This window comes from Suricata suricatta, chromosome 7 (genome assembly GCF_006229205.1).
Source record: "Suricata suricatta isolate VVHF042 chromosome 7, meerkat_22Aug2017_6uvM2_HiC, whole genome shotgun sequence".
Lineage (NCBI taxonomy): Eukaryota > Metazoa > Chordata > Mammalia > Carnivora > Herpestidae > Suricata > Suricata suricatta.
Genome location: NC_043706.1, coordinates 8,640,837 through 8,665,474, shown reverse-complemented (window position 1 = coordinate 8,665,474; position 24,638 = coordinate 8,640,837). Strand labels below are relative to the sequence as shown.

General features: G+C 43.2%; 1 protein-coding gene across 6 annotated transcripts in view; it reads left to right on the top strand.

Annotated features, from left to right (window-relative positions):
• CDKAL1 (CDK5 regulatory subunit associated protein 1 like 1) overlaps window positions 1-24,638 on the top strand; it is a 646,364-nt gene that overhangs the window by 151,792 nt on the left and 469,934 nt on the right. For all 6 annotated transcript variants that reach the window (XM_029944073.1, XM_029944074.1, XM_029944076.1 and 3 more), the window contains one exon: window positions 24,474-24,570. In XM_029944073.1, the coding sequence (XP_029799933.1) occupies window positions 24,474-24,570 (97 nt within the window). The remainder of the gene's footprint in view (window positions 1-24,473; window positions 24,571-24,638) is intronic.

The window sequence follows — 24,638 nt, the reverse complement described above, 5'->3', positions numbered from 1 at the left end:
AGAGGGTACCATAGAAGTTGGGTAATTTCTTTGATGAGGTGGTGTTTCAGCAGGCTTCTCAGTGAAATAAGGTAATGAGCAACGGGGATGTTTGCGAGGAGAACATTCCAGGTAGGGGTAATAGCGATGAGAAGGCCCTGGGGTAGGGGTGTGCTTGGTTGTTGAAGGCACAACAGGGGGTCCTTGTGGTTGGTGCCAAAGGAGCCAGAGGGAAGGAAGATGGTCGGAGAGGTTTTATTTTCTACTCAGGGCACAGCTCTGAATATACATCTGAGGTAAAGTCACAGGGGACCAAGCTAAATTCTGGACGAATCTATGACAGCAGTGTAAAAGGAGAAAATAAGGGTCTGTGGAAGATGTCCCTAGAGCAGAAGTCAGGAAATAATAGAGTTAATTTGCTCATTGTCCCTCAAATTAAATCTCCCTTCTATGAATCTCTTTGTGATTTACTCTTTCAAAATGGAATTCTACACGGTCCAGTCCAGTGCCCCAAGGCCTGTATAAATTGTTGAATTTATGGGGTGCCAATACCCATTACCGGGTGGCCATCCAGTGAATTTGTAACAAAGAGTGTGAGGCTTGGAGTAAATGGGTCAGAAAGCCTGACTAAAATGAGAGTAACAATTCACATTCAATTAAAATGTGCGTAGCCTGCAATAATTTTTCATTGTCCTAGGGTTAAGAGGAAAGTAGAAGTAGGATGATAATTAATAGTTGTAAATTTAAAAGTCAGCTTTATTCCGAGTGTTAATTTTTTCCTGGAAGTGTTTTACAAAACGGTCAAGTTCCTGAAATTGTAGAAACACCGCTCGTGGTATTTATAATTGTGAGACATGCTAGGTAGCCGACCTCGAGTGTGAACTAATTAATTTAGGGCTTGTATAATATGCTTTAGCAAAAGTAGGTATTTAAAAATAATTGACTTGTTTTTTTTTTTAATTTTACAAATGACAATATTTAAGGTGCTTTAATGTATTTTCATATCACCGAACACATTTTTATAGCGATTCTTTCAACTCTAATGCAGGTGGGTATTAATAGATGAAGTTTTTTTTCTGGTGTAACAGGATCAGTAAACTTACTCACAAAATGTTAAAGAACGACATCGTTGGCGAGTATTTTAAAGCTCCTGTATCTGAGGCAGGACAGGTTGTGAGACTTGGCAGTTAGTAAGAGTATTGAAATGGCATACAGAGACAAGACGCATGCGCAGTGTTGGGAGAACGGTATTTCCACTTGGAAGGCAGGCACCCGCATGTGAACAGGTTGGGTTAGAAAAGTTCTTTTGCAAAGACTTGCTGGAATTAAGGACTCCTTGTTCCTGAAGAGTCGTAACGCATATGGTAGTTTGATTTTCAGGCAAAACCAAAATATATCAGGAATCTCTATCTATTTCATGGCTCTTTAGAGGTCTCTGGTACTAGTTTTGAGCAGCTCTAACTTCCAGTAAAGAGCTACAGATTTTCTTGGCCTTGGTGTACATGATGCAGCAGCATATTCCCTCTTGAGTCTGTTTAGGATTACTTTTCTATTTGCTGTGTTGGTTCACCCATGTGGGGGGTAACGTAGGCTGTGTTCACAGAGGGGCTGCCTTAGGAGTTGGGTTTCCAGGGGAGGCGGTGAGGTCCTACCGGACGTCCTCAAATATTTAGTTAGCTCTTTCCAGGCAGCGAGTCTTACCCATGGGGCTCCATGCCCATGATTATCAGCCACAAGAAAAGTGAGATAATGGGGAGGGCCGTGTCCCTGACCACCCATCCCCCCCCATTTTATAGGACAGTAGGAGGTGGTGGAGGCCGGACACAGTGGGTGGGGCCGGTGGGGCCTCTCTGCTTACAGCCCCATGGCGAGTCCTGGGAAGATTCCTTTGCCTTAATTCGGACACTTTGTCAAGGAATACCCACCCCTTCGCTAGCTCTGCCTGGGATGGGAGGCAAAGCTGTTTGGGCAGAACCTTGGAGGGAATGTTGTGCGGTGGAGGGAAGGGAAGGAAAAATAAATCACTCCGTCTAACTTCTTTTGCTTTATTCCATTATGCTTCCCCACTTCCCTCCTCCCTTTGTGGTGAATTCGAGGTAGTTTCCAGATGCCCATAGGTTCAGCCTACTTTTCACTCTTCAAATTCTATGAAAAATATCCTACAAGACAAATTTCAGTGAAACTAGACACACTTTCCTCACTCGTGGCTTTATTTCAGATTTGTAACATTTTACCTTTATATACTCAGACCAAAGTGTTCATTTAATTCAGCCCCTCTTCTTACAACAGGGGGAATGGAATGCCGTCAAATAACTGACTGTATTTAAATCTATATGTGTCCGTCTGTGTTTGTGTATATTACTGATCTGTGTTACACAAGTAATCAATAATCCAGGAGCACAGCGTCTGTCTTGCCTGCTGTTCCCTCCATGATGTGAAGCGATGAGTCACACGGGTAATTGTATTACTTGTACAAAGTACTTGGAAGACAGTTTCCCTTGCATTAAGTCCTGTGCTGCGTGTCATAAAGATGAAAAGTTTGAGCCATCTGTTACTTAAAAAAAAAATTTTTTTTTTTTTTACCCTGGTATATGCCACCTGGTGTTTAACAAGGCTCGGGGATTGGTCCCAGTCCAGCACGGCTTCATTGTACAAATATTGGGGTGAGGGCGGGGAGGGGCCGGGGAGAGCTTCTGGGACTCGGGAGGGGCCTCTTCACTGAGTCTCGAACAATGCTGTTTGGATCATTGTTACTTCCTATTGTGGCTTGCCTGTCATTGAAAACAGTTTTGTCTTAATTTTGAAAATTGGATGTGAGGGGTACCATTACACAAAAACAACATTACACAACGACGGAGATCATGTTCTGGGCAGCGTGATTGAATCTGGAGCAGTGCACGGCCACCTGCTCGCCTCTGTTCGTGTGGCGGTCTGGCCAGTGGCCCCAGCGACTGGGGGCTTTGGTTGTCACATGGCTGTTGAGATCCGCCTGTGGCCTGTGTAGTCGCAAGCCGTTAATCTGGTAGCACAGGACATGCAATATTTGGCTCCTGGGTGTTGAATTAAGAAAACAAATCCCTTTTAAAGCTATTATTCAGCAATCACAGAATGCTTTTAACATGTTGACATAACATCAGAGTCTTTACATTTTATCTAGGGGTGGCCTGTTCTTATCTCCGACATAAAAACAAGAAGTCCAGTAGTATTTGGCACTGTGGTAACTAGCTACCATGCAGCACCTGTGTGCTGCCCTACTGTGGTGGGGTCACCCTGTAATTCAGTGGCTGACGCTGGGACACTTGGGAGAGTGACAGCCACTAATAACTGTGCTGAGACAGAAGGTGAAGACAAGGGCATATGGGCACTCTGTTTATGAGGCTTGGCCGTGTCTTACCGTCCTCTGTGATCAAGAAAAACCAAATACTCCACGTGTATTTACGGGTAATTCCTATTTTTAATTGCATTAATTGTGGCTGATACGGCCCTTTAGACAAAGTAGGTGCTCAAATCAGTATTTGCAGATTGAGTAAGTGGTTACATTTAAAAAAGTTAAAACTTCTGCCAAGTGTACATTTTAAAATAGCTTTTGGGTAAAACTCTTCTCTGTTTTCCTGATACTTGGGTTCTGTCTCAGGGTTCCCCGTCGTGGTATTACCTGTTGACCTATGATATGACCTCTGAAATCATTGTAGTACATAGCATCTTAAAAGGGTGGGCAAGTACTTAAAAACTGTAGTTGCCAGTTCTTTCTAAAATAATTTAAACTGCATACTAGTAGAGGGAGCCACGTGGTCCAGTGCTTATTAAGACTTATCCCATCAACTTACTTACTTTTTCTTATTACTTGGAGTTGCGAAATGATTCATTGGCTACCAAGCAATTCCTTCAATTTCCTATGAGAAAATAGGGAAGCCAAGTCAATCCATTCAGTTGTTTGATTAATACATAGAGATTTTCATAGTATAGAAAGATTGAGATTTCAGATAGTTTTTCATGCTCTGCTTTACTCTTGTGTTTATCAGTTTGGAACCTTTCTTTCAACAATGGTCTCTCTCTTTCCAAGGCTTAATGCATTACATGTAAGACATAGGAATTTCTCTCTTTTTCTAGATGAGGTACTAGAAAGGGTGTTTGTTGCCCATCTGCCCATCTCATGATTTAAATCCATTTATCTGAACCCTGGAATACGGGTGGCAGTGTTGGGGGATTTTGAAAGTCAGTTGTGGTTGAGAGGGACTCTGTGATGCAGGAATGGGAACTTCGGTGTTTTCTTCTGGTCCAAGGTAGGTGTTTTTAAAAGAGAGCCGTCAGAAGATCTTGGGTTCTGGACCATGTGAATTGGTTTAAACATCTGGTTCCCGTTTCTAATATGAAAGAGTTGAAACAGACGCTATTTGCGTCTCCATCTCTTCATCCTTTGTGTGTGCGTGTGCGTCGTGAGGCTTTCGTAGGCTTGTTCTCTTTGTGTCTTTCCCTATTGCTCTTGCACCAATCTGGTCTGATTTTTTTTTTCTCTTGATCTTTCTGCATTTTTCTCTTGTTCTCAGGCCTTGCCTTTCTCATCTAAGTGAGAGAGTTCAGAAAGTCTTCTTTTTTTTTTTTTTCTCTACCCTAATTGTTCCTAATATTCAGACACTTGTCATGACAGAACTTGCTTGGCTGCCTCATGACTTCTATTCAGTAGAACCAAATTCATAAGGAAGATGTTTATTTACTTGTTAATTGTCTTTCATTCCCTGTTGCAGTAGAGGCTCCAAGGGCAGGCATTCTGTTTTGTTTATAGCCTGGAAGTATCCTGGGTACCCAATAACTATTTTATTTATTTATTTATTTTTAATGTTTTTTAAATTTATTTTTGATACAGAGAGAGAGCATGAGAGGGGGAGAGGCAGAGAGAGGAGGAGACACAGAACCAGAAACAGGCTCCAGGCTCTGAGCTAGCTGTCAGCACAGAGCCCGATGCGGGGCTCGAACCCACGAACGTGAGATCTGACCTGAGCCGAAGTCGGAGGTTTAACCGACTGAGCCACCCAGGCGCCCCATCCCAATAACTATTTTAATAAAAGACTAGAAAAGAAAAGGACACCTGGCTGGCTGAGTCAGTGGAGCATGTGACTGGTGATCTTGGGGTCAAGCCCCATGTTGTTGGGGGATAGATTGTTCTTAAAAAACAATTAAAATAAGAATAGAAATGTTATAGCTTCTTGATAGTTTACCAAATCATGTATTTTTTAGGGAGAGTCACGGAGTTCCTCCACTTTATAGAAACTCTCTTGAACTTTGGCTGGCATTTGAACCGTTTACTGAGGGAGAAGGTACTTTGGAGTGATTCTTCTTACAATAATACAGGTTTATCATCTCTTTTCTTTCTAGCATTGGTAGTCCCTAGACTTGATTTTACTACTTTTATCAGTTAAGATCCTTTTTTGTTGCAAGTACTAGAAACCTCAGCTGAAACTCACGTAAGCGATACAGAAGTGGCTTATTCTCCCAAGTCCAAGAAGGCTTCAGAGTGGGTTGGTTGAAGTCGGTGTTGTCCGAAGAGACCGAGGCCTGTTTGTCCTTTTTCCTCTCCTTTTTGCTACCGTGGCTTCACCCTTAAAGCTTGTGCTTTGTATGATGAGGAGGACAGGAGTCACGGTGGAGACCATATTCTTGGTCTTCGTATCAAGTCGGGAAAAGGCTGGCTATTTTTCATTGAAGACCTGAGCGAGACTTCTTGGTGCGTCATTGGTCCAAACTGACTTGGGGCTGCTCTCCCTGAGCCCTCGCAGAGGAGACGGAAGGATAGCATTTGGCTGGGACTAATAAGCATCTCAAGTGAAATCGAGGTTGGGATCAACTACACTGCTCACTAAAATCCCACCTGAATTAACCTTTATAAATACATTTTTAAAGACTGTTGATTTCCTGAACTCCAAGATAAGACTTCCCGGAGTAATTAGGTTCATAACCAAGAGGATGTTGGGTAAAGTCAACCTTATCATCATAATTACTTCATCAGGGAAATTGCAGCATTTAAATTTAAAAATGTGACAGTTTTTGTTCTGTCTTCCCAAGTTTATTAAATAGACACGCCACGTTGTTTTTGTAAAGTTGAAAGTAGGCTTTTGTAAAGTAGAAAGGAGAGATTGGTCGGATCTATGACTCCCCCTTAAGTGTGTTTGCGCTGATAACAATTGATGTGTTTAAATTATTTAAGTAAAATGAAATCTGTTGACCAGAAATACGTGGAAAAAGATAAGTAGGACATAGGGAAGCTTACTTAAAAATATAAGTCAATATAAAAGGTAACGTGCATCTGGTGCCTTAAATTAGTAAGAGGTTTCTGATTTCCTTGGAGGTACAGTAATGGATTATTTTTGTTTGGCAAAGGATTCTTAGTAAATATTTTAAATTAGCAGCATGGAAGCATTGTGATGCGGTGAAGGAAGCACTGAATTAGGAGCTGAAACCTCAGTTTCTCTCATTTTCCCACCGACCTAGCAGGGAGCATGATTTCAGGCAAGGATGCCCCTCCCCCTGTCCTGTTGCGTCTCTGTCTCTTCGCTTCCAGGGCTCGGGAGCCGTTGGACACTCCTTCGTGACACAGTGACGTGTCCCGGCTGGTGCAAATCTAATGGCCCGCCACTCTCACAAAGACCTGAGCGGAGGTACTTTTTTGGTTCAGGTTTTCAAGTGAAGTCATAATCGTCTTTCTCCGTCAGAAGGCAGAGCCCTCCCACAGGCCTTCTGATTTCTGTGAGTGCTCCAAGTGTTTCTTTTTGCTTTAAGTAGTGGAGGCCAATGTTAATTTGTCTCTTATTTTTCTTTTAAGTTTATTTATTTTGAGAGCGAGAGAGAGAGAGAGGGAGCGAGTGGGCGAGCGCTCATGAGGAGGGGCGGATAGAGGATCCCAAGCGGCCTCTGCGTTGTCAGTGTGGAGCTGGACGCGGGACTCCAACTCACCAACTATGAGATCGTGACCTGAGCTGAAATCAAGTCAGACGCTTAACGGACTCAGCTACCCAGGCTCCCCAGTTCGTCTCTTATTCTTGTATTCCGTTTCCCAGCTTCCTTCTCTCAACCTCGTTTTCCTAGTTTGTGAACTGAGCGGCTCTCCTTTAGCACTCGGATTCTTCCCGAGGATTGCCTGAGGCAGCACTCGGTGCCTGTGAAAGTTGCTCTGGAAAAATCTAAAGCAGAGCCTTCTCTAGAAACATAGACAGTTAGCCAGTTAGCTAGCCACACAGGACCACACCTTAGACTCCTGATGGAGACGTTTTTGTCCCCTCCCCCCACCCTGTTAGAGGTTTAGTGTAGTGACCTGGGTATTCAGGACCTTGACGTGTGGGGGTTGAAATCTGAACCCTACCAACTGGAGGTGAAAGACTATATTGCCCATTTTTTTAATAGTTTATTATTCTCAGATGCAGAAAACACAAGGTTTCCCTTTTGTCACCATTTTACAAGTGGATGGATGAGACAACCAGAACATAAAATATGAAAATTTTCAGATCTACTAAAGTTGGGTGTAAAAAAATTGTGCATAGATTGCAGCTTTTGGGGCAAGTTTTCAGAGAAATTGTACTTTTTTCTATTAAAAATGTAAATATTTGGAAGAGAAGACAATTTCTACGGATGTCACTTGCTACCACAGTGTTTTGTCTTTGCCTTGTTGAGTTTTGGTGGGAAGTACTGCTTTTGGGGACAGACATTTCCTGTCATAGTCACAGGTTCTTAGTGCTAGAATCGGCCTCCAGGCTCACGTTACGTTACGATTTTCCTGTCTGCGAGACAGAACTAAGGCTCAGAGAAGAAGGTGCACCTTCCTGTCAGTTATAGCGCAGCCAGGGCCCGGGCTGAGGCCTCTGGACTGTCACTGGGGGGTTGTGGTCCTTGACCCACCCTGCCCCTCAAAGGCCCCCCTTGTGTTCTCAGGAAGGAGCAGTGGCAGTGTGTGTGCAGCCAGCCCGGCACACGGACGTGTGTCCTGTGTGCCCCCCGCGCTTCCAGCGCCGCAGTCTGTGCAGGGACAGACGTGTCCGTCGGACACCGCCGAATGCGGCACCTGCACCAGTCAGTCCCCCGGTGCCACCGTCTTAGATCTCACGAGCAGTTGTGAACAGTTCAGTCTCTTCTGTGTCACTCTGGTGGCCTCTGCCCGGACAGCCGGAGGACAGAATACGGTCTTCCATCTACAGGCGTACATTCTTCCAGCCAACTGTGACATCCTGTTTATACACCTCGGCTTAAAACCACTTTCATGTGGCCTCTCAGATACATAGGACGGTTCACAGGACTTCAGAGACAGCGACCACACTTCTACTTCTCTTCCCCTTTTTGTTGACTGGGAAATTTCTGGTTAGTTAGTGCTAGAGCGTATTTTTTTTTAAATTGGATCTTTATCTTACGTTTAGCCCCTTCATCATAAAATAAAGTAAGAAGTCTATTAAAAAATTTTTTTTAATGTTGTATTTATTTTTGAGAGAGAGAGAGAGAGAGACAGGCAGACAGCATGAGTAGGGGAGGGTCAGAGAGAGAGGGAGACACAGAATCCGAAGACAGGCTCCAGGCTCCTGAGCTAGTCAGCACAGCACTGATGCAGGGCTTGAACCCATGAACCGTGAGATAATGACCTGAGCCGAAGCCGGTCGCTCAACTGAGCCACCCAGGCGCCCCAATAAGAAGTTTAAGAACGACAGAAAAGTATGTCGGTTGGTGACTTATTTTAAGTCACACATCCCTGTAGCTTAGCCACCCTGACACCCTCCGATGCTCCCCACCACAGTGGAAGCTTTCCCCCGGCCTCCACAGCGACCAAGCACTGCCTTGACTTTCATCATAATCTCTTCTTGCGGCTTTATCACCCAAGGTTTCTTTTTAGACGACAAAGGTCAGTCTTGCCCATTAAAAAAGCCTCCTGTGTATTTTTGCTGCACCGGGTGGCTCACTCAGCCAAGCGTCCGACTCCTGATCGGGGCTGCGGTTGTGATTTCCGGCTCATGCGATCGAGCCCTTGTGGGTCTCCGCGCGGAGAGGGGAGCCTGCTTGGGATTCTCCCTCTCTGTCTCTCTCCGATCTTCCCTGTTGTGTGCATGCTCTTTCACTCAAAATAAACAAACTTAAAAGCCCCCGAGATGTATTTTAAGTCTCTCCTGATCTCTGTCTCTCCTCAATCTGCTTGTTGACCTGGGCCATTTGGCACATGCGCATTCCATCGCCTGGAGTTTGCTCTTGGCCGTGCTCCTGGTCCTCTGTTCCTCCTGTGGATGGGCTGCGGGCGGGGGAGCCGGGGCAGGATGGGTGTGCTGTGCTGTGTCCTCTCCTCCTAACGTGGGCTTGTCTCTTGTTTCTTGGTGGTGCCAGCCACGGATGCCTCCTGTCCACGTTCATTCCTTCCTTGGTGTCTGGGAAACGGTGACATTTTAATTTGTCATATTGTTGTCATAAATTAGCTGTAATAATTTTATAAGGTGTCTTTCTTCATCTAGTATTTGTGCATTAGTAGAGTTCACAGAGAAAGGCAGAATAAATTTTATGTTCTTTTATTTACCTGGTTTCCAAGATAAGATAATGAATCAGATTCCTATCATTCTCAGGTGATTAACTTTTTTCCCTTTTTTTTAATGTGCTTAGAAACTCATGAATTTAAACATACTTGGGCTTGAGTTAATTGTAACTCTTATCCAGGTTGAAATTATCCCATCTTTGGTCACCGTGTCCCTGTTGGGCTGGCTCCTGAGTCCCCTGGCATGACCGTGGGACTCTCTGATGGCTTCCTTGTTCCCCACCGAGCTCCTCACGCATGTTTCCTGTCCCAGAGCTGGAATCTGTCATTTCTCTAAGAATCCTGGGTTTCTTTAATGGAGAATGGCATTTCGTAACTGCATCTGAGTGCTTTGCTTCCCTGTGTTTCTAGGCCTTCTCCATCTTTTCAGTGGAGATGTACACACACACACACACACACACACACTCACACACTTACCAATTTTAAGGTAAATTGCCTCGAGTTCATATTGATATTTCCGATTTACACTTAAGACTACAGGATTTTGTTTGAAATCTCTTTCTTTCTTCACCAAGAGTCTTCATTCTTAAGGACATTGAAGATACTAGAATTAGAAAGATCCCATAGTCTTCATGAGCTTTATCCCACTTTATACCTGTAAGCACGTGGTTTCAGAAGAACGACACATGTACATATACCACAATGATGATTACTGAAAAGCTAAGAAGGTTTTTTTTGTCAAATCCTCATTGTCCCCCCTAAATATTTATAATGGGTGTTTCGTACGTACATTGTCAAATGGTCTAGCCATTACATGGTCTCTCTCAATCCGTATTTGGTGTTCTATAAATAGCCATGTATTAGGGCCCACCACTAGACAATGTGTGGATATGTTTATGTAAATGCCCTTCCACTTACTTTTTTGGTTATTTGAACAGCATTCCTAGTAGGTCCTTCAGGAAGGGCTTCCAGGAACAGCGGCTGTGGTGTGTTGTGACCACTGCACGTTGAATAAAAAAGTCCTTGGGTCACGTTTTCTTTCGGCATGGAGCAGTCCTTTCAATGTCCAGTGGCAGTGAAATATTTTTCCCTTTTAAAGATTTTTTTTTTTTGTGGGTGTTTGTTTATTGTTGAGACAGAGCAGGGGAGAGAGAGGGAGAGAGAAGATCCCAAGCAGGCTCCGCACTGCCAGCACAGAGCCTGACACGGGGCTCAATCCCACAAACGTGAGATCACGACCCGAGTCAACATCAAGGGTCTGCCGCTTTACTGACCGAGCCACCCGGGCACCTGTTTTCCCCTCTCGAGGCTGTTTTGCTTCAGTGCCAAAGGCATTTTTTCTTTTTCTTTAGGGTCCAGTGATTTTTTTTTTAGACTCTGTCTTGGGGTTGCGTGTTCTGGAGCAGGATTCTCAGGAACATGGTGTGATCATTCACTGTATAGCGACATCTCTTATCAAGTGTTTATCAAGTTTCCTTGAATTATGAGTTTTAGTTCTTATTTCTCTTTCCTTTGCCTCAGGATTCTTTCCACTCTTCCGGAGCTTTTCTTACTCCTGTGGTGGCTTGTCTTTGCCTGTCCTCAGCGATGGCCACCTTCTCTGGGGTCCTGTGCTCTTACCACACTAGCTTTTTAGGTCTAGTAGCTTTTTAGTAAACTCCTATAGAGGTTTGTATATACTCAATGATTTCATTTGTGAAGAAACTTTTTTATATTAAAGTTTATTTTGAGAGAGAGAGTGTGCTTGTGTGCTAGCACACACAAGTGAGGTTGGGGTGGGGGAGAGAGAGAGACAGAGAGAGACAGAGACAGAGAGAGTCCTTTCCAAATGGGCTCCACACCTGCACCGTGGAGCCTAATGCGGGGCTTGAACTCAAAAACCGTGAGATCATGACGTGAGCCAAAACTGAGAGTCAGACGCTTAATAGACCGAATCACCCAGGTGCTCCGTGAAGAAGCTCTTCAAATGCCCCCCACCCAGCCCCTTTCCCGGATCGTGTGCCTTTTCTTTCCTTATTACGCCAGCCAGAGCTCCTAGTCGAGTACCGACTCTAAGTGGTCTCAGTGGGTGTCTTGCCTTGTTTCTCCTCTGAGGGAGAAAGCATGTTCCGAGTTGGTTTATTATAGATGTTCTCTGTCCAGTTGAGGAAATTCTCCTCTGATTTTAGTTTGCTGATGTTTTTTCATGAATGGATGGTAAATTTTCTGAAATACCCTTTCTGCCTGTATTGAGGGTTTTTCTTTGTCATTGTGTGAATACGTGGATGTGGCTCTAGTTGTTGGTGTAGGGGTGACGGTGGCAGACGGGCTGGCAGGGTCCCGAGGGCTTCCTTCGGGCACCAGGCGATGCTGGTCCCTCAGGGGCGGTGATTCAGAGACCCCGCCAAGCCCCCTTGGTTGCCGTGCTCATCTGGGCCTGGCTGTAAGCGCGGCTTTACATCGGGCTGTCCTGGTGGCCCCTGGACATCATGGTCTCTCTGCCTTTCATTAGGGACGTTAGCTTTTCTCGGCTCCTTTCACCTGGACTTCGGGCTTTTCTTTGGAAAAGTTGCCTTACATTTTAAAGTTTGACGCTGTTTGCTCCATAGTTTGGGTTACTCACGGCCCCTTGCCCCTTGCCCCAGATTTCCATCAGTGCTATGGATTTAGGGGTGTGTGTGTGTGTTTATTTTTCTCTTCTCTGTAGACTTTTGGGGAGAGGGTGCTTCTGTTCATTTGGCTATCTCAACCCTGGGATTAAACCACGTCATTTGGCTTTATCTTTTGGAAGGACTCGGAAGGTAGTAATTCACTATCTTTTTTGTGTTTTATTTTATTAAAATTTTTTTCTAATGTTTTAACTATTTTTTTTGAGAGAGAGAGAGCGCGTGCGAGTGAGCGAGCGTGAGCAGGGGAGGGTCAGAGAGAGAGAGAGGGAGACACAGAATCTGAAGCAGGCTCCAGGCTCTGAGCTGTCAGCACAGAGCCTGACATGGGGCTCGAACCCTCAAACCGTGAGATTGTGACCTGAGCCGAAGTCGGACGCTCAACCGACTGAGCCACCCAGGCACCTCAGTCTTTTTGTATTTTAAATAAGACACTTATGATAGCAGCTCTCGTCCCCTTAGAACTTGCTTTTCTATAGCAGTTGCCAGCCATTCTGAATATAATCTTACTTTTTTCCAAGTCCTTTTATTTATTTATTTATTTTTTGCTTCTGGCTACAACTTAAGAATGTTTAAATGTTATTTATATGATCATAATAGTATGATTTTCTGTATGTGTAGAAATAAAGATAATATGTAGTGCCTTCCTTAGTCTGAGGTTAAAATGAACTAACATCAGTCTAGTGTTAGTTTTTCTTTCCTTCCTTCCTTCTCTCTCTCTGTCTCATGTATGTATATGTATGTTCACTTCTGTGCGTTGGGAAACTATGGAGTTACTTAAAGGGGAAATTGACTGATTTAAGTAGAATTCAGAGAAAAATCTCCAGAGGGAATTGGAACTTCAACATTAGCCACAAACGCTGCCCCCTAACGTTCGTAATGAAAAAAGCCTCCTAAGGACAACATGCTTTGTTTGTAAGGTTCAGCGAAACGGATCGTTAATGGGATTGTGTAGTTAAAGCAAGTCTTTTCTTCCTTAGCCTGTGTAGCTTTGCATCCCAAATATTTCGTACTTGCTACATGGTGATTGTTCAGTAACTGTTGGTTGTTTATATAAAACTCTCTTACTTGTGGCAGTCCTATGTACCGTCTTCTTGTCATTGTTACGGCCGTTCCTGCCGGTGACACTGAACACAGCGGCCAGCACACTGTGAGCACGTTCTCTTCTCTTACGTGCCTCTCAGTGGGAGCACGTGGTCCCTTTCTGTAGGACCGTGGAACTTTCGTGTCTTCACAGCAGATGGTGGTGTTAAGGAAGAAAACCTATTTTCTGTTTGTATATTACAGTATAGTTTCATTTGTTTGAGTCCAGTTGCTAAATGGCATGTGCTGTCCGCTCAGTTATTTCAATTGATCGTTTGAATGGATGTTGGTGTGAGTGCTAATGGTGTGGTATTAGCGTGTGTGTGATGACATTTGTCCTTTGGCTGGCACTGCGGACAACGGAAGCTTGGCGGGAGCCTCCCCCAGCTCCCCCGGGTGTTGGTATTGGAGCATTTTCACGTCGAATAGAGGGCCATGTCTGTTTCACCAATACGTTGCTTTCTAGAACTGGAGGTGAGCCCTTCACTCCAGGATTCGTCTGTGCCAAGCTACGCTAGGCGCTCCTGCAAAAGAATTTTCTTTTTCCTTGTGATGTTATGAAAGAGTTGGGTTTGTTATAAATACCTTTCTTATCTGAGGTTAGATTAATTATATTCAATAGCTGTATTACTTTTGTGAAGATGTAAATAGAATTCCTTTTTTTTTTTTAAGAATGAGTGAGGGAAGGGACAAAGAGAGTTGAGGGGAAAGTTGTGTTATGTATAAACCCTAAGAAAATAATTCTTAATAATGATAGTAATTCTTACGAACTGCTGAATTGCTCTCTGAGAGTGAAAATCATGTTAGGATTTACCATAAAATTCACGTTGAGATAAATGGTGTTGGCACTGATCGCATGCAGTTCATCTGATTGGATCCTCTGTTTCTGATGATGAAGAAGATTCCTGTTGAATGGTTGCTTTATTAAATTTTATGAGACATAAGCATGGCTGTTAATCATAACCTCAGTTACTGATTGATCCTAGTATTATTTCCTGGTCTTAGGTTTTCTGTCTTTAATTGCAGGAAGTTTTGACTTTAAAGTTTATTTATTTATTTTTGAGGGAGAGAGGAGGGGGCAGGGAGGTGCAGAGAGTGAATCCCAAGCAGGCCCTGAGCTGCCCAGAGTGACCGAGCCAGCCAGATGCCCCACAAGCAGTTTTCTGAAAATGTCTTCGAAGGTGTGTGAAGTGAATCCCCTCTTGGCCTCGCCCTCGGGAGCCCACAGTCTTGTAGGCGGAGAGCTGCCTGCTGTAGGCATTACACGACTGTAAATCAGGGCTGAACGTTGTACATCTTCTGTCTAAGAACAGTGCGGACCATTTAGGACAGTGGGTTTTCTGAAATGAGTTGTTTATGGTGCCCTGTTACTAATTTTCTCTGTCTCTGGTGAAGCCTCGTGATGATGTGGAGGTAAAGCTTGCTGAAGCCCAGTTCAGACAGTTTGGAAGGACGTTTCTCTTTTCTTGCCTCGGTTCTGTAGGTGGGGATTCCATAACTGTACAAACTAGTCAAGGAGACAGCTCTTACTTTTCCCCGGACACAAGGGTCTCTTGGTTGGCCACTTTTTGTTGTTTTATTTTAAATAATAAAGTGCTTTTCTGTTACCCCTTCCAGTGGATATGCTTTTACATTAACCAGTGCCTCTTTGGAGAAGTGACTTCTTGAAAAAGGCGTAAAAAACTTGGAAGTTTTGTTAGGGAACTTTTTATATGTTTCTAATATCTTTTCATACAGACTGTGTAGACAGTTCCAAAACCCGGTGGATCTCCCCCAGAAACCAGGTTGGGATTTAATGGTACTCCAGCTCAGATTGTACTCAGGATGGACTAGAAATAAGCCCTGTGTGCACTTTCCTTCTGAACTTTGATTCCTTTAGTTTAATTTTTGCTTGGGATCAAAACTGTGTATTCCCTCATTCCTTCCTCAAAATATAACATAGATTCCTTTTGTAATTTAATTTTCGTTTTTCTTGGTAAATGTGATAATTAAGTACAGTGAGATGTGCAAATTGGACAGTGAATTGAATAAATGTAATAGCCGATCAGGGCATCTCTGACTGTCACTTTATTAAGGTCTTCTGATTCACTGATAGGCTCTTGAGATTCCTGCCCACCGCCCCCCTTTCCTTCTTTCCTTTGTTTCTTCCCTCTGTCCAAAGGTATTACCATTTAAAGTGTTTGCTATGAAGAATGTCGGGATATTGATCTTAGGAGAGGTGAACTAATTACAGATTTGCATTTCATTCTATGAAATGAATTCTCCATAATAGGAATATATCTGTCATTACTTAAGGTTATTTTTTGTGTGAGTCCTTTTAAGGAACGGTGTCTTAGTTTAATTAGATTAATAAGAAGGAAATGACTAATTTGAATGGTAACTTGCATAAGTCTTAAATGCAGCGTTAAAGGTGCTGAAGTATCATATATATAATAGTCAGATTTTCTGATCTTCACTCCTCTTACTTTTGCTTGGATCTCAGAGTTACACAGAAATACCGTTGGACTTTAAACTTTGGAATGTAGGGGAGGAAGAAACCCCCTCTTTGTATGTATCTTCTTAGGTTCATCCACTGGGGCCTGGGAATCAATCTGATAAAAGATGGATGAATGGGGGCGAGGCGGGGGGACAGATCAGGTATGCGGGGGTCCTTCATGAGGACGTGTGACCTAAGGAGGAGGGTAGGATTTGGAGACTGTATGCCATCCTAACAAAGGGGATCAGAAGTAGAGAGGAGTTTAGATGAAGGAGAAAGGGTTTGGGGTTTTTGGGTAGGGGGAGTTTATGGTAAGGTGATTTGAAATGCGAGGCAAATCAGGTTGTTTAGCAGGGTTGGTTATGCAGGTCACAGGCAGTTGGAGTTGTCTCTGAAGTAGCTGTCTTCCTGATGCTGGAGAGGGCGATGCCTTTACATGTAGAAATTTATGTTCCTCATTCAGCCTAATCGTTGGGGGATTGCCTCTTTTCCTGAGCCTGCTATTTCTTTTTTCTTTTTTTCTTAGGTTTATATATATATTTTTTTTAGGGAGAGCGCGAGAGCACGTGAGCAGAAGTGGGGGAGGGGCAGAGGAAAAGAGATAGAGTCCCAAGCAGGCTCCGCACATCAGTACAGAGCCTGATGTGGGACTGGAACCGTGAGATCATGACCTGAGCCAAAATCAAGAGTCGTGTGCTTAACCAACTGCACCATCCAGGTGCCTCCTGAGCCTGCTGTTTCTTAATTGCCTTCTGCTCAAGATCATCTTCTTGCCAAATGCGGTATTTTGTGGTGGCATATTCTGGCCCTCTTCGGTGACTAAAGAAAGTTCTAGGTGATTGTTAGCATTGTACCAGATTTTAGGAGCCTTACGTAACGCTTATTTGAGCCTGAAATAACTTCTTCCTGTTTGAACTCAAGAATACTAATATTCTTTTGAAATAATGGATCAAAAATCTAATATTAAGGTATGTTTTACAACATATACAACATGTTAGTATAGAATTACATGTGTATGATTTATATATGATTGTATATATTTATGTGTCTGGGTTATCTGCCTCTTTTTTATGCTGGTGAGTTGATTAAAAGGTTTGGTGGCCACTTTTTAAAGTTTGTAAATAAGTCTGTAAACTTATTTGTACTTATTAATATGCCAATCTTGGACTTAGAGTGTCTGTTATTATTTCTGTTTATGTATTTCAGTTATTTTATTGTTTTCAACTTTATGTGTATTTCTTAAAGCACAAATTCCTCTTGATATCTGACAAGGCTCTAAGCATTTACCGTATAATAGGCACAAATACTTCATTAACGGATTTGTGAAAATCGTCTCTAAAGTGAGGTTGTTCATGGTCATCATTATTCCAGAGGTTTCACAGATTCATTGTATAGCAGTTAGAAGTGGCAGTGGGTGAGCTGAGTAGGTAAGCTAGAAAAGACATGTTGAGAGGTCAGAGCCGACAGAAGAAAGAGAAGAATCCACCTGGATGGCTTCCCGAGATTATTTATCATGGGGCCACCCAGCCTTACAGATCTTGGTAAGCCCTGGCTCCCGACACCATCATAATGAATCGAAGGGCAGCGAAGGATGACTGTCAGTGCTGTCTTTACTTTGACCTTGCGCAAGCTATTTCATCTCTGTGACCCTCCATTTTCTCTTGTAGAAAATGAAATCACAAGGCTAGAAAGTTTGGGGTGTCTCTCACAGGTGTGAAATTCTCTGCAGTGATGAAGACGGTTACCCCAAGTTGCAGTTAGAGTCACTCTATTTTGTTAAATGGGAAATGCAAGCATGTCCATACAAATATCATAGAAGCACTTCCTTTGGAATGGTTATGTATTTTTTTGACCATACATGGTTTGATAGGTAGGCCAGGATAGGGGATGAGGCTTCAGGAGGTGGAAGCAGGCAAATTTGGGTGAGTAAGTGGAAGCTGCTCAACCGGCAGAGACAAGTGTTGAATGATTAAAAAGGTAGAGATGATGGGATTTATCAACTTTGAAAATATCATCCAAATGTGTATTCAGATGTGTAACTGGGGCTGCCTGCAGACGTTCAAGTCCAGAGTGACTGGGGCTTAGTCTCATGATCGCGAGATTCAATGTTATTTTCATGAAACCTAGTTATGTCACCTGGAAAGCCAGCTTGCCATGACGTACATTTCCATGGCTCGAAAACTGAACCCCCGTCCTGTAAGACAATTAAGCATCCATACCATCTGGTTTCTAAAGATAGTGGCTTTAAAGTTGTATCCAAAGTAGGAGAACCACAGGTTTGTTCCCTGATTCAGAAATTCAGCATCAAGAAACTTGGCAGGATAACGGTGGGCCGATCAAGAGCAAGTCCATTCTCCCAGGTGTTTTTCCAAAAATCATCGAATTATTCTCAGTACACCTTGTTCTCTTGCCCTCAGTCCGTCAGCAGAATCCGCTCCCTGTACCTGGAAGTGCGCCCAGGTCCCAGCCACTTGTCACCACCTCCGCTGCTACCGCCTGCCCCAAGCCAGGGACAGCTCTGCCCTTCCTCCTTCACCTTTGTCCCTCAACACATCCCTCGGAGTGATCGTTGTAAAATCTCTGTCGGAACAAAGCATTCCTCTCCTCCTCCTTGACTGCTTCTTCCAAAATGTAGAAGAGGCGTCGTGGTTGTTGGAGTTCGTCGTGCACGTAGATCGCTGTGTGCTGAGGAAGTTTAACGTTTCACATGGCCGCATGTCTAACTGTACACACTTAGAATAGGCGTTCCCTGGAGTATTTGCGGAGAGTGCTCCTCATGCAGAGTAGTGAGGGCCGTGCTTGCTTTGTGCAGAAACAGATGGATTTGCCTCTCTTTTTAGTGCTGCTGTGTGGAAGAGTTTTTATGAGCATATCCATGTGCTGTTAGGAAGGTGAGAGATCGTGGGGCGCCACCGTGGGGCGCCTGGTGAGCATCCGACTTTGGCTCAGGTCATGATGTCATGGTTCGTGGGTTCGAGCCCTGCATTGGGCTCTGTGCTGCGGATTCTGTTTTCCATCCCTGCCTCCCCCTCTCTCAATAAATAAACATTAAAAAAAGGTAAGAAAAATGTAAAAGATCAGATATATATCTAAGAAATACTTTTTCATGAAAAGGAGACATCGGTTGAAGACCAAGTCATTACTAGGAGTATTACATCGATGAGGCATCACCTCGCAGGAAAGATACAAGGAATAGGCAGGAAGAACATGGAGAGAGAAGCAGCATCTCCTCCCTGCCTGCTCCTTGCACAGAACTGTGTTCTTCTTGATTTTATTTCTATCAGATTGTCCACAAAACTCAGAACAACAGGAACTGTCAAATACTGTGTTTCTACTTTGCAAACATTCCATACATTATAATCCCTATAAATTTCTGCATTGTTTTAATCAAGAATTGTTTGCTCTCGTTTTTATTACACGATCAAAACCCAAGTTTGGTTTCTGTTCCGAGATTTCGGTGTTCAAGGAACGGGGTGTCGAGTGCCCGTCGAGCTGCAGCAGGAACTCTGCGTGTGAGCTTTCGGCCTTGATGGCTGCGTCTTCTTGAATCTCCGTTTTCTCATTTGGGAAATAAAGCAAATGATATTATGTCATCTTTACTTTTTTATGATTCTGTGAAGTTTAAGATTCTGAACAAATTATTTCTTATGTTTAGTAGTTGACAGAACAGAAAGAAAGGTTTCTTTATGTTTTCCTCATCCCTCTAGTGCTGTCATCAAGGACATGTGTCTAATTTTAGAAGTGTGTTTCGAGAAAATAAGGATGATAATAGTGAACTAATTTTACATGTGATTTTTATTTTAATTAGTATTTCAAGGCTATCTAGAATGAAAACATGGAAATTCATGCTACCTTAAAGTTTCTTAAGGTACTGTTGTTCCCAACATTCATGTTTTGAAGGATAAAAGCTTTTACAATGTGTCTTTGCTGGGTGCTTTCTAAAGAAATTGTTTTACTGGCTTTTATTAACCGGAACAAAGCTCACTAGACAAAAAGAACAGGATATAAGAAGGGAATGTTTAGAACAAGAGGACTCAGAGAAATTGTGTTCAAACCTTTACTGCTTTATTTGGTCACATATAAAATGAGACATTAACATTCCATAACGGGGCTGTGATTTTTGCTTTGATTCTAATTCTGGTCTACCCTGGCATTTTAAATCCAAATTCAATAAAAACATGAAATAATATTCTAACTAAATTACTTGTTCAAGCATCTCCGTGTTGAACTTTTCCTCTTAATTTTCTGGTGTTTTGCTTACTCCCTGAAAATCAGTCTTGGGCCGTGTTATGACCTGGTTCAGTGTTTATAATGTCCCTGGAACATTTTCCATGGATTGCTGTACACATGGCCGCCCTGTTTTCAGATGTTACGGAGTTAAGTGCATAACGGTCCGTTAACCCGATCAGGTGCCAAGGGCTAACCATGATGACTGCTGCTGCTAATGTACAGTCGGTGGCGGTGATGTTACCTACTTCTTGTTTTCCACACTAGTATTTTTATCTGGTGGAAATGTTTCTGCCTCTCTAACGAGCCTTAAAGTTTTGTACTCAATCAGATTGTCTGCACACCTTTAGGGACATTTTTATCCACTGTTACCAGCCGTCACACTAGCTTGATTCCCAGCCGGTTGACTTGAATGTCCAGAAACGTGATAGGCATTGGTGGAATGTCAGAATAAGTGTGTTCTGTGTGAGTTTGTTCTCTTCCTTTCCCGTACTCAGCCAGCTGCTTCTTTGGGCTAAATTGACCTGTTTCCTGTTTTTATAAATGAAGCTGCATTGGAACACACACACACACACACACACACACACACACACACACGTAAGTGTTATATATGATCGTTAATGTAAAACATTAACGTGGCAGAGTTAAGACTCTTCCAGCGGAGACCTCTGGGGAACAAAGCCTAGGGTATTTACTCTCTAGCTCTTTATATAAAATGTTTGCTGATGCCTCTTAGACTTAAAACCTTGGCATCACTTTTGATTCTTCCTTGGAGTTCTCCCCAAATATATTCAAAGAGGAGAACCAATCTCCTTTCCTTTAATGTTTTTTTTTCCAGATATTTCACCTGCATTTGGTTCCTCATGTCCGTTAGCGTAGAGCATTAATAAATTTCCTCATCTCTTGACTTCTTCTCCCCTTATGTTTCATTTTACGTCTTGCCGTCAGTGTGATGCTCCTAAAATTTGGTTCCACTCTTTCCTCTGCTCTGCCACCAGAGCGCTTCCCCTTTGCCCACTGACTTAGAGATTCTCCAGCTTTTCTTAAGGTTCCTTCCATAATATAATCTTTACCAGTCTCCCTCACACAGGAATTCTGTAGTGTCATACTTTCCTCTTAACCTTCTTGTCCCCATCCATGCCAGAACACCCGCCCGGGGCTTTCCGTCTCCATTTTCCACCTTCTCCTACAGCTGTCTGCCCTACAAATCCCCTCAAGTCTGTTTGGAAGCGTTTACTGTCTATTTCTGTCTGAATATTCCTTTTCCGTCCTGATAAATATATATTGTCTATGCATCTTTCTGTCGCTAGGTACATTTTATTGGATGCTGTGTTGTTGATGTTCTTTTATGTCTCATCCATTATAGACCATAAGCTTGTTGAGTGCAAAGTGTCTTCTTCTGTACGGTGTTCCCTTAAACTCTCAGCGCCGTGTCTTAGATGGGCGTAATAATTATTACGTAGCCGAGTTACGTGATAGGAGGCAGCCCTTTTAATTTGAATGGAATTATTGGTGACTTCCCAGGCTCCCTCGGATGTTTGCCATGATTCTAGGTGTTAGAGGAAATTCTTGAGGAAACCAGATGTCCCTTCCTCATATAGATTGTTAATGTAAATGGAAAGATTTTTCTCGGTTGATGAGGTGTTTCACATTTACCACATTAACCACGAGAAAACTGTTTGTGTGCAGTGATGTGCACGGTGCTGACAAAACCAAGTAGGACTAGCGGGCAGAGCCAGGCAGGAATTCTCTTGGATGTGGTAAGCACTCTACCAAACTCAGGTACCAACCCCCCACCCCCAGGATTCCAAGTTGGAAAAATTATACCAAGCATTCGAGTAAGTTATTGAAATGCAACGCTTACAGATGCTGTTAGACCAGCATTATACACCCTGCTTATACATCCCCTCAGTCACTCCCTGCTCACCTCCCGGGAGGTTTGGATGTGGCTCTCAGTCACAGAGCTGGTTCTGTTAATCCCAGGGGGTTCTGGGGAGCCTCCTGCTCTGAGTTTGTACTCTGGAAGAAGTTGAGAATACCGAAACAGGTTGCCAGGTGTAGAGACTTTTCACTTCACGGTGGTATGTTCCCGAAACTGGGCTGCTGATCCCCTTCACTTCCTCAATTGGTTTTAGTAACAGAGATTGCCGGGGTGGGCAAGGGTGGGGCCAGGAAGACAGTCGGGTGTATTAAGCGCACTACCCCAAGCATGTGACCTAAAGAAAAAATAAAAAAGGAACAAAGCATCACTGTATTCCAAAGCCCACATACTTGAAAAAGAATTGAAGACTTGAAAACTTTAAACAGGCAAAGGGCGTGCATAGTTTCTAGGAAAAGATACCAGCTCTGCTGGGTTCACCACTGTTTCCTAGCACCTGGTCAGTGCTTGCCGTATACACGCTTATGAGATCAATGAGCAACACAGAGGAATGAAATCTATCCCAACTTTCTCCCAAGTAACGAAATCTGTAATAACTGGACGTATATCTCTGAATCAGCATTTCTACTTCCTGGAATTTAGTCTAGAGAAATAATCAGCACAGATTTCATATTTAGGTTTCCATAATCCTGAAACGCTTTCTCCAATATTCAGAGGTGTCTATCCACCCACATGCGTATGTACATATGTGTGTATACACATATACATGCGCGTATGTGAGTATAAATGTATATACATGCAGGCTCCTTATAAAATCGTTCATTATAGTGAAAGATTGTAAATGCCTTTCAGAACGAGAATAGGTAAGCTAGTATATTCACACTGTAAAGGTTAAAACGGAGAAGATTGATTTTTAAGTAAAGTCCATAATGGAAGGATAAAAGATGTGTTAGAAGTTGTAAAGCAAAACAGTTTCATCTTTATGTATAAATAGTACATGTACGTTTGTTATACATTATATCCGCACATAATGGGCTGGGAACCCGATAAGCTTATGCGTAAGTGTCCAGGGAACAGAACTGGGAGATATAGGAGTTCTCAGGATAGAGAGGGTATTAATACCTTCTGTTTCTTAAACTTCTGTTTGATTGTTTTATTTATTTATTTATTTATTTAAATATATAGTTTATTGCCACGTTGGTTTCCATGTAACACTCACTGCTCTTCCCCACAAGCGCCCCTCTCCATGACCATCACCCCCTTCCCCTTTCCTCCTCCCTCTTCAGCCCTCAGTTTGTTTTCAGTATTCAAGAACCTCTCATGATTTGCCACCCTCCCTCTCCCTAACTCTTTTCCTCCCTTCCCCTCCCCATGGTCCTCTGTTAGGTTTCTCCTGTTAGACCTATGAGTGCAAACATATGGTATCTGTCCTTCTCTGCCTGACTTATTTCACTCAGCATGACACCCTCGAGGTCCATCCACTTTCCTACAAATGGCCATATGTCATTCCCTCTCATTGCCATGTAGTACTCCATTGTGTATATATACCACATCTTCTTAGTCCACTCATGAGGTGATGGACATTTAGGCTCTTTCCATGTTTTGGCTATTGTTGACATTGCTGCTATGAACATTGGGGTACATGTGCCCCTATGCATCAGCACTTCTGTGTCCCTTGGGTAAATCCCCAGCAGTGCTATTGCTGGGTCATAGGGGAGTTCTATGGATATGTTTTTGAGGAACCTCCACAGTGTTTTCCAGAGTGCCTGTACCAGTTTACATTCCCAGTAACAGTGTAGGAGGGTGCCCCTCTCTCCACATCCTTGATTGTTTTAAAAGTATAGTTTAGGGGCGCCTGGGGGCCTCAGTTGGTTGAGTGTTCAGCTTCGGTTCAGGTCATGATCTCGTGGTTCGTGGGTTTGAGCCCTGTGTGCTGACAGCCCAGAGCCTGGAGCCTGTCTTCAGATTCTGTGTCTCCTTCTCTCTCTCTGATCCTCCCTTGCTCAAACTCTCTCTCTCTGTCTTTCAAAAATAAATAAAAACATTAAAAAAAATTAAAAAAAATAAAAGTATATTTTATTTTTATACTGGTCAAAAGACTGGGAAGTCATAGAATGAGGTTTAGGTACATTTTCATTAATAGTTAAAATAATTTATTTGAATGGCTAACTTTTTATCTAGAAGGTGTGTTTTTAAAAATTTTATTAGTTTTTAGAGAGAGAGGGAGGGAGGGAGAACAAACAGGGGAGGGGCAGAGAGAAGGAGAGACAGAGTTCTAAGCAGGCTTAATGCTTTCAGCACAGAGCCCGATGTGAGGTTCAAACTCATGAACCCGAGAGATCATGACCTGAGCTAAGATTAAGAGTCAGACGCTCAATTGCGCCATCTGGGGACCCTGGAAAGTGTGGTTTTTAAGAATGATTTATATCCCTGAGAATTCTGGGTAAGTGCAGTTTTTGGTTTTGTAACGGGATGGTAAAGACAGACATTATCAGGTTGGACTGCTGTCTTCTTTAATGGTGCAATCACTGGATGCATAGTTCAGAAGTCTTACCGTGCTTTCTTGCAGCAGTTGTAAGAAGATCCAGCTTCATGGCGGAATGGCCTATGGTCTGGAGAACTTACACGCACTTCCATCCATTTCCAAGGGCACTGTGAACAAAGAGTGACACTATTTTCTCTTCATCTCTTTAGAAAAGCTCAAGAGGAGAACAAGAAAATTGTGCTAGCCGGATGTGTCCCTCAAGCCCAGCCTCGGCAAGATTACCTTAAAGGACTGAGTATTATCGGGGTAAGCTTGTACCTGACGGGGAAGAGAGAGTCCTAGGTTGTTGGAACATGCAATGGGTCCACCTTGGA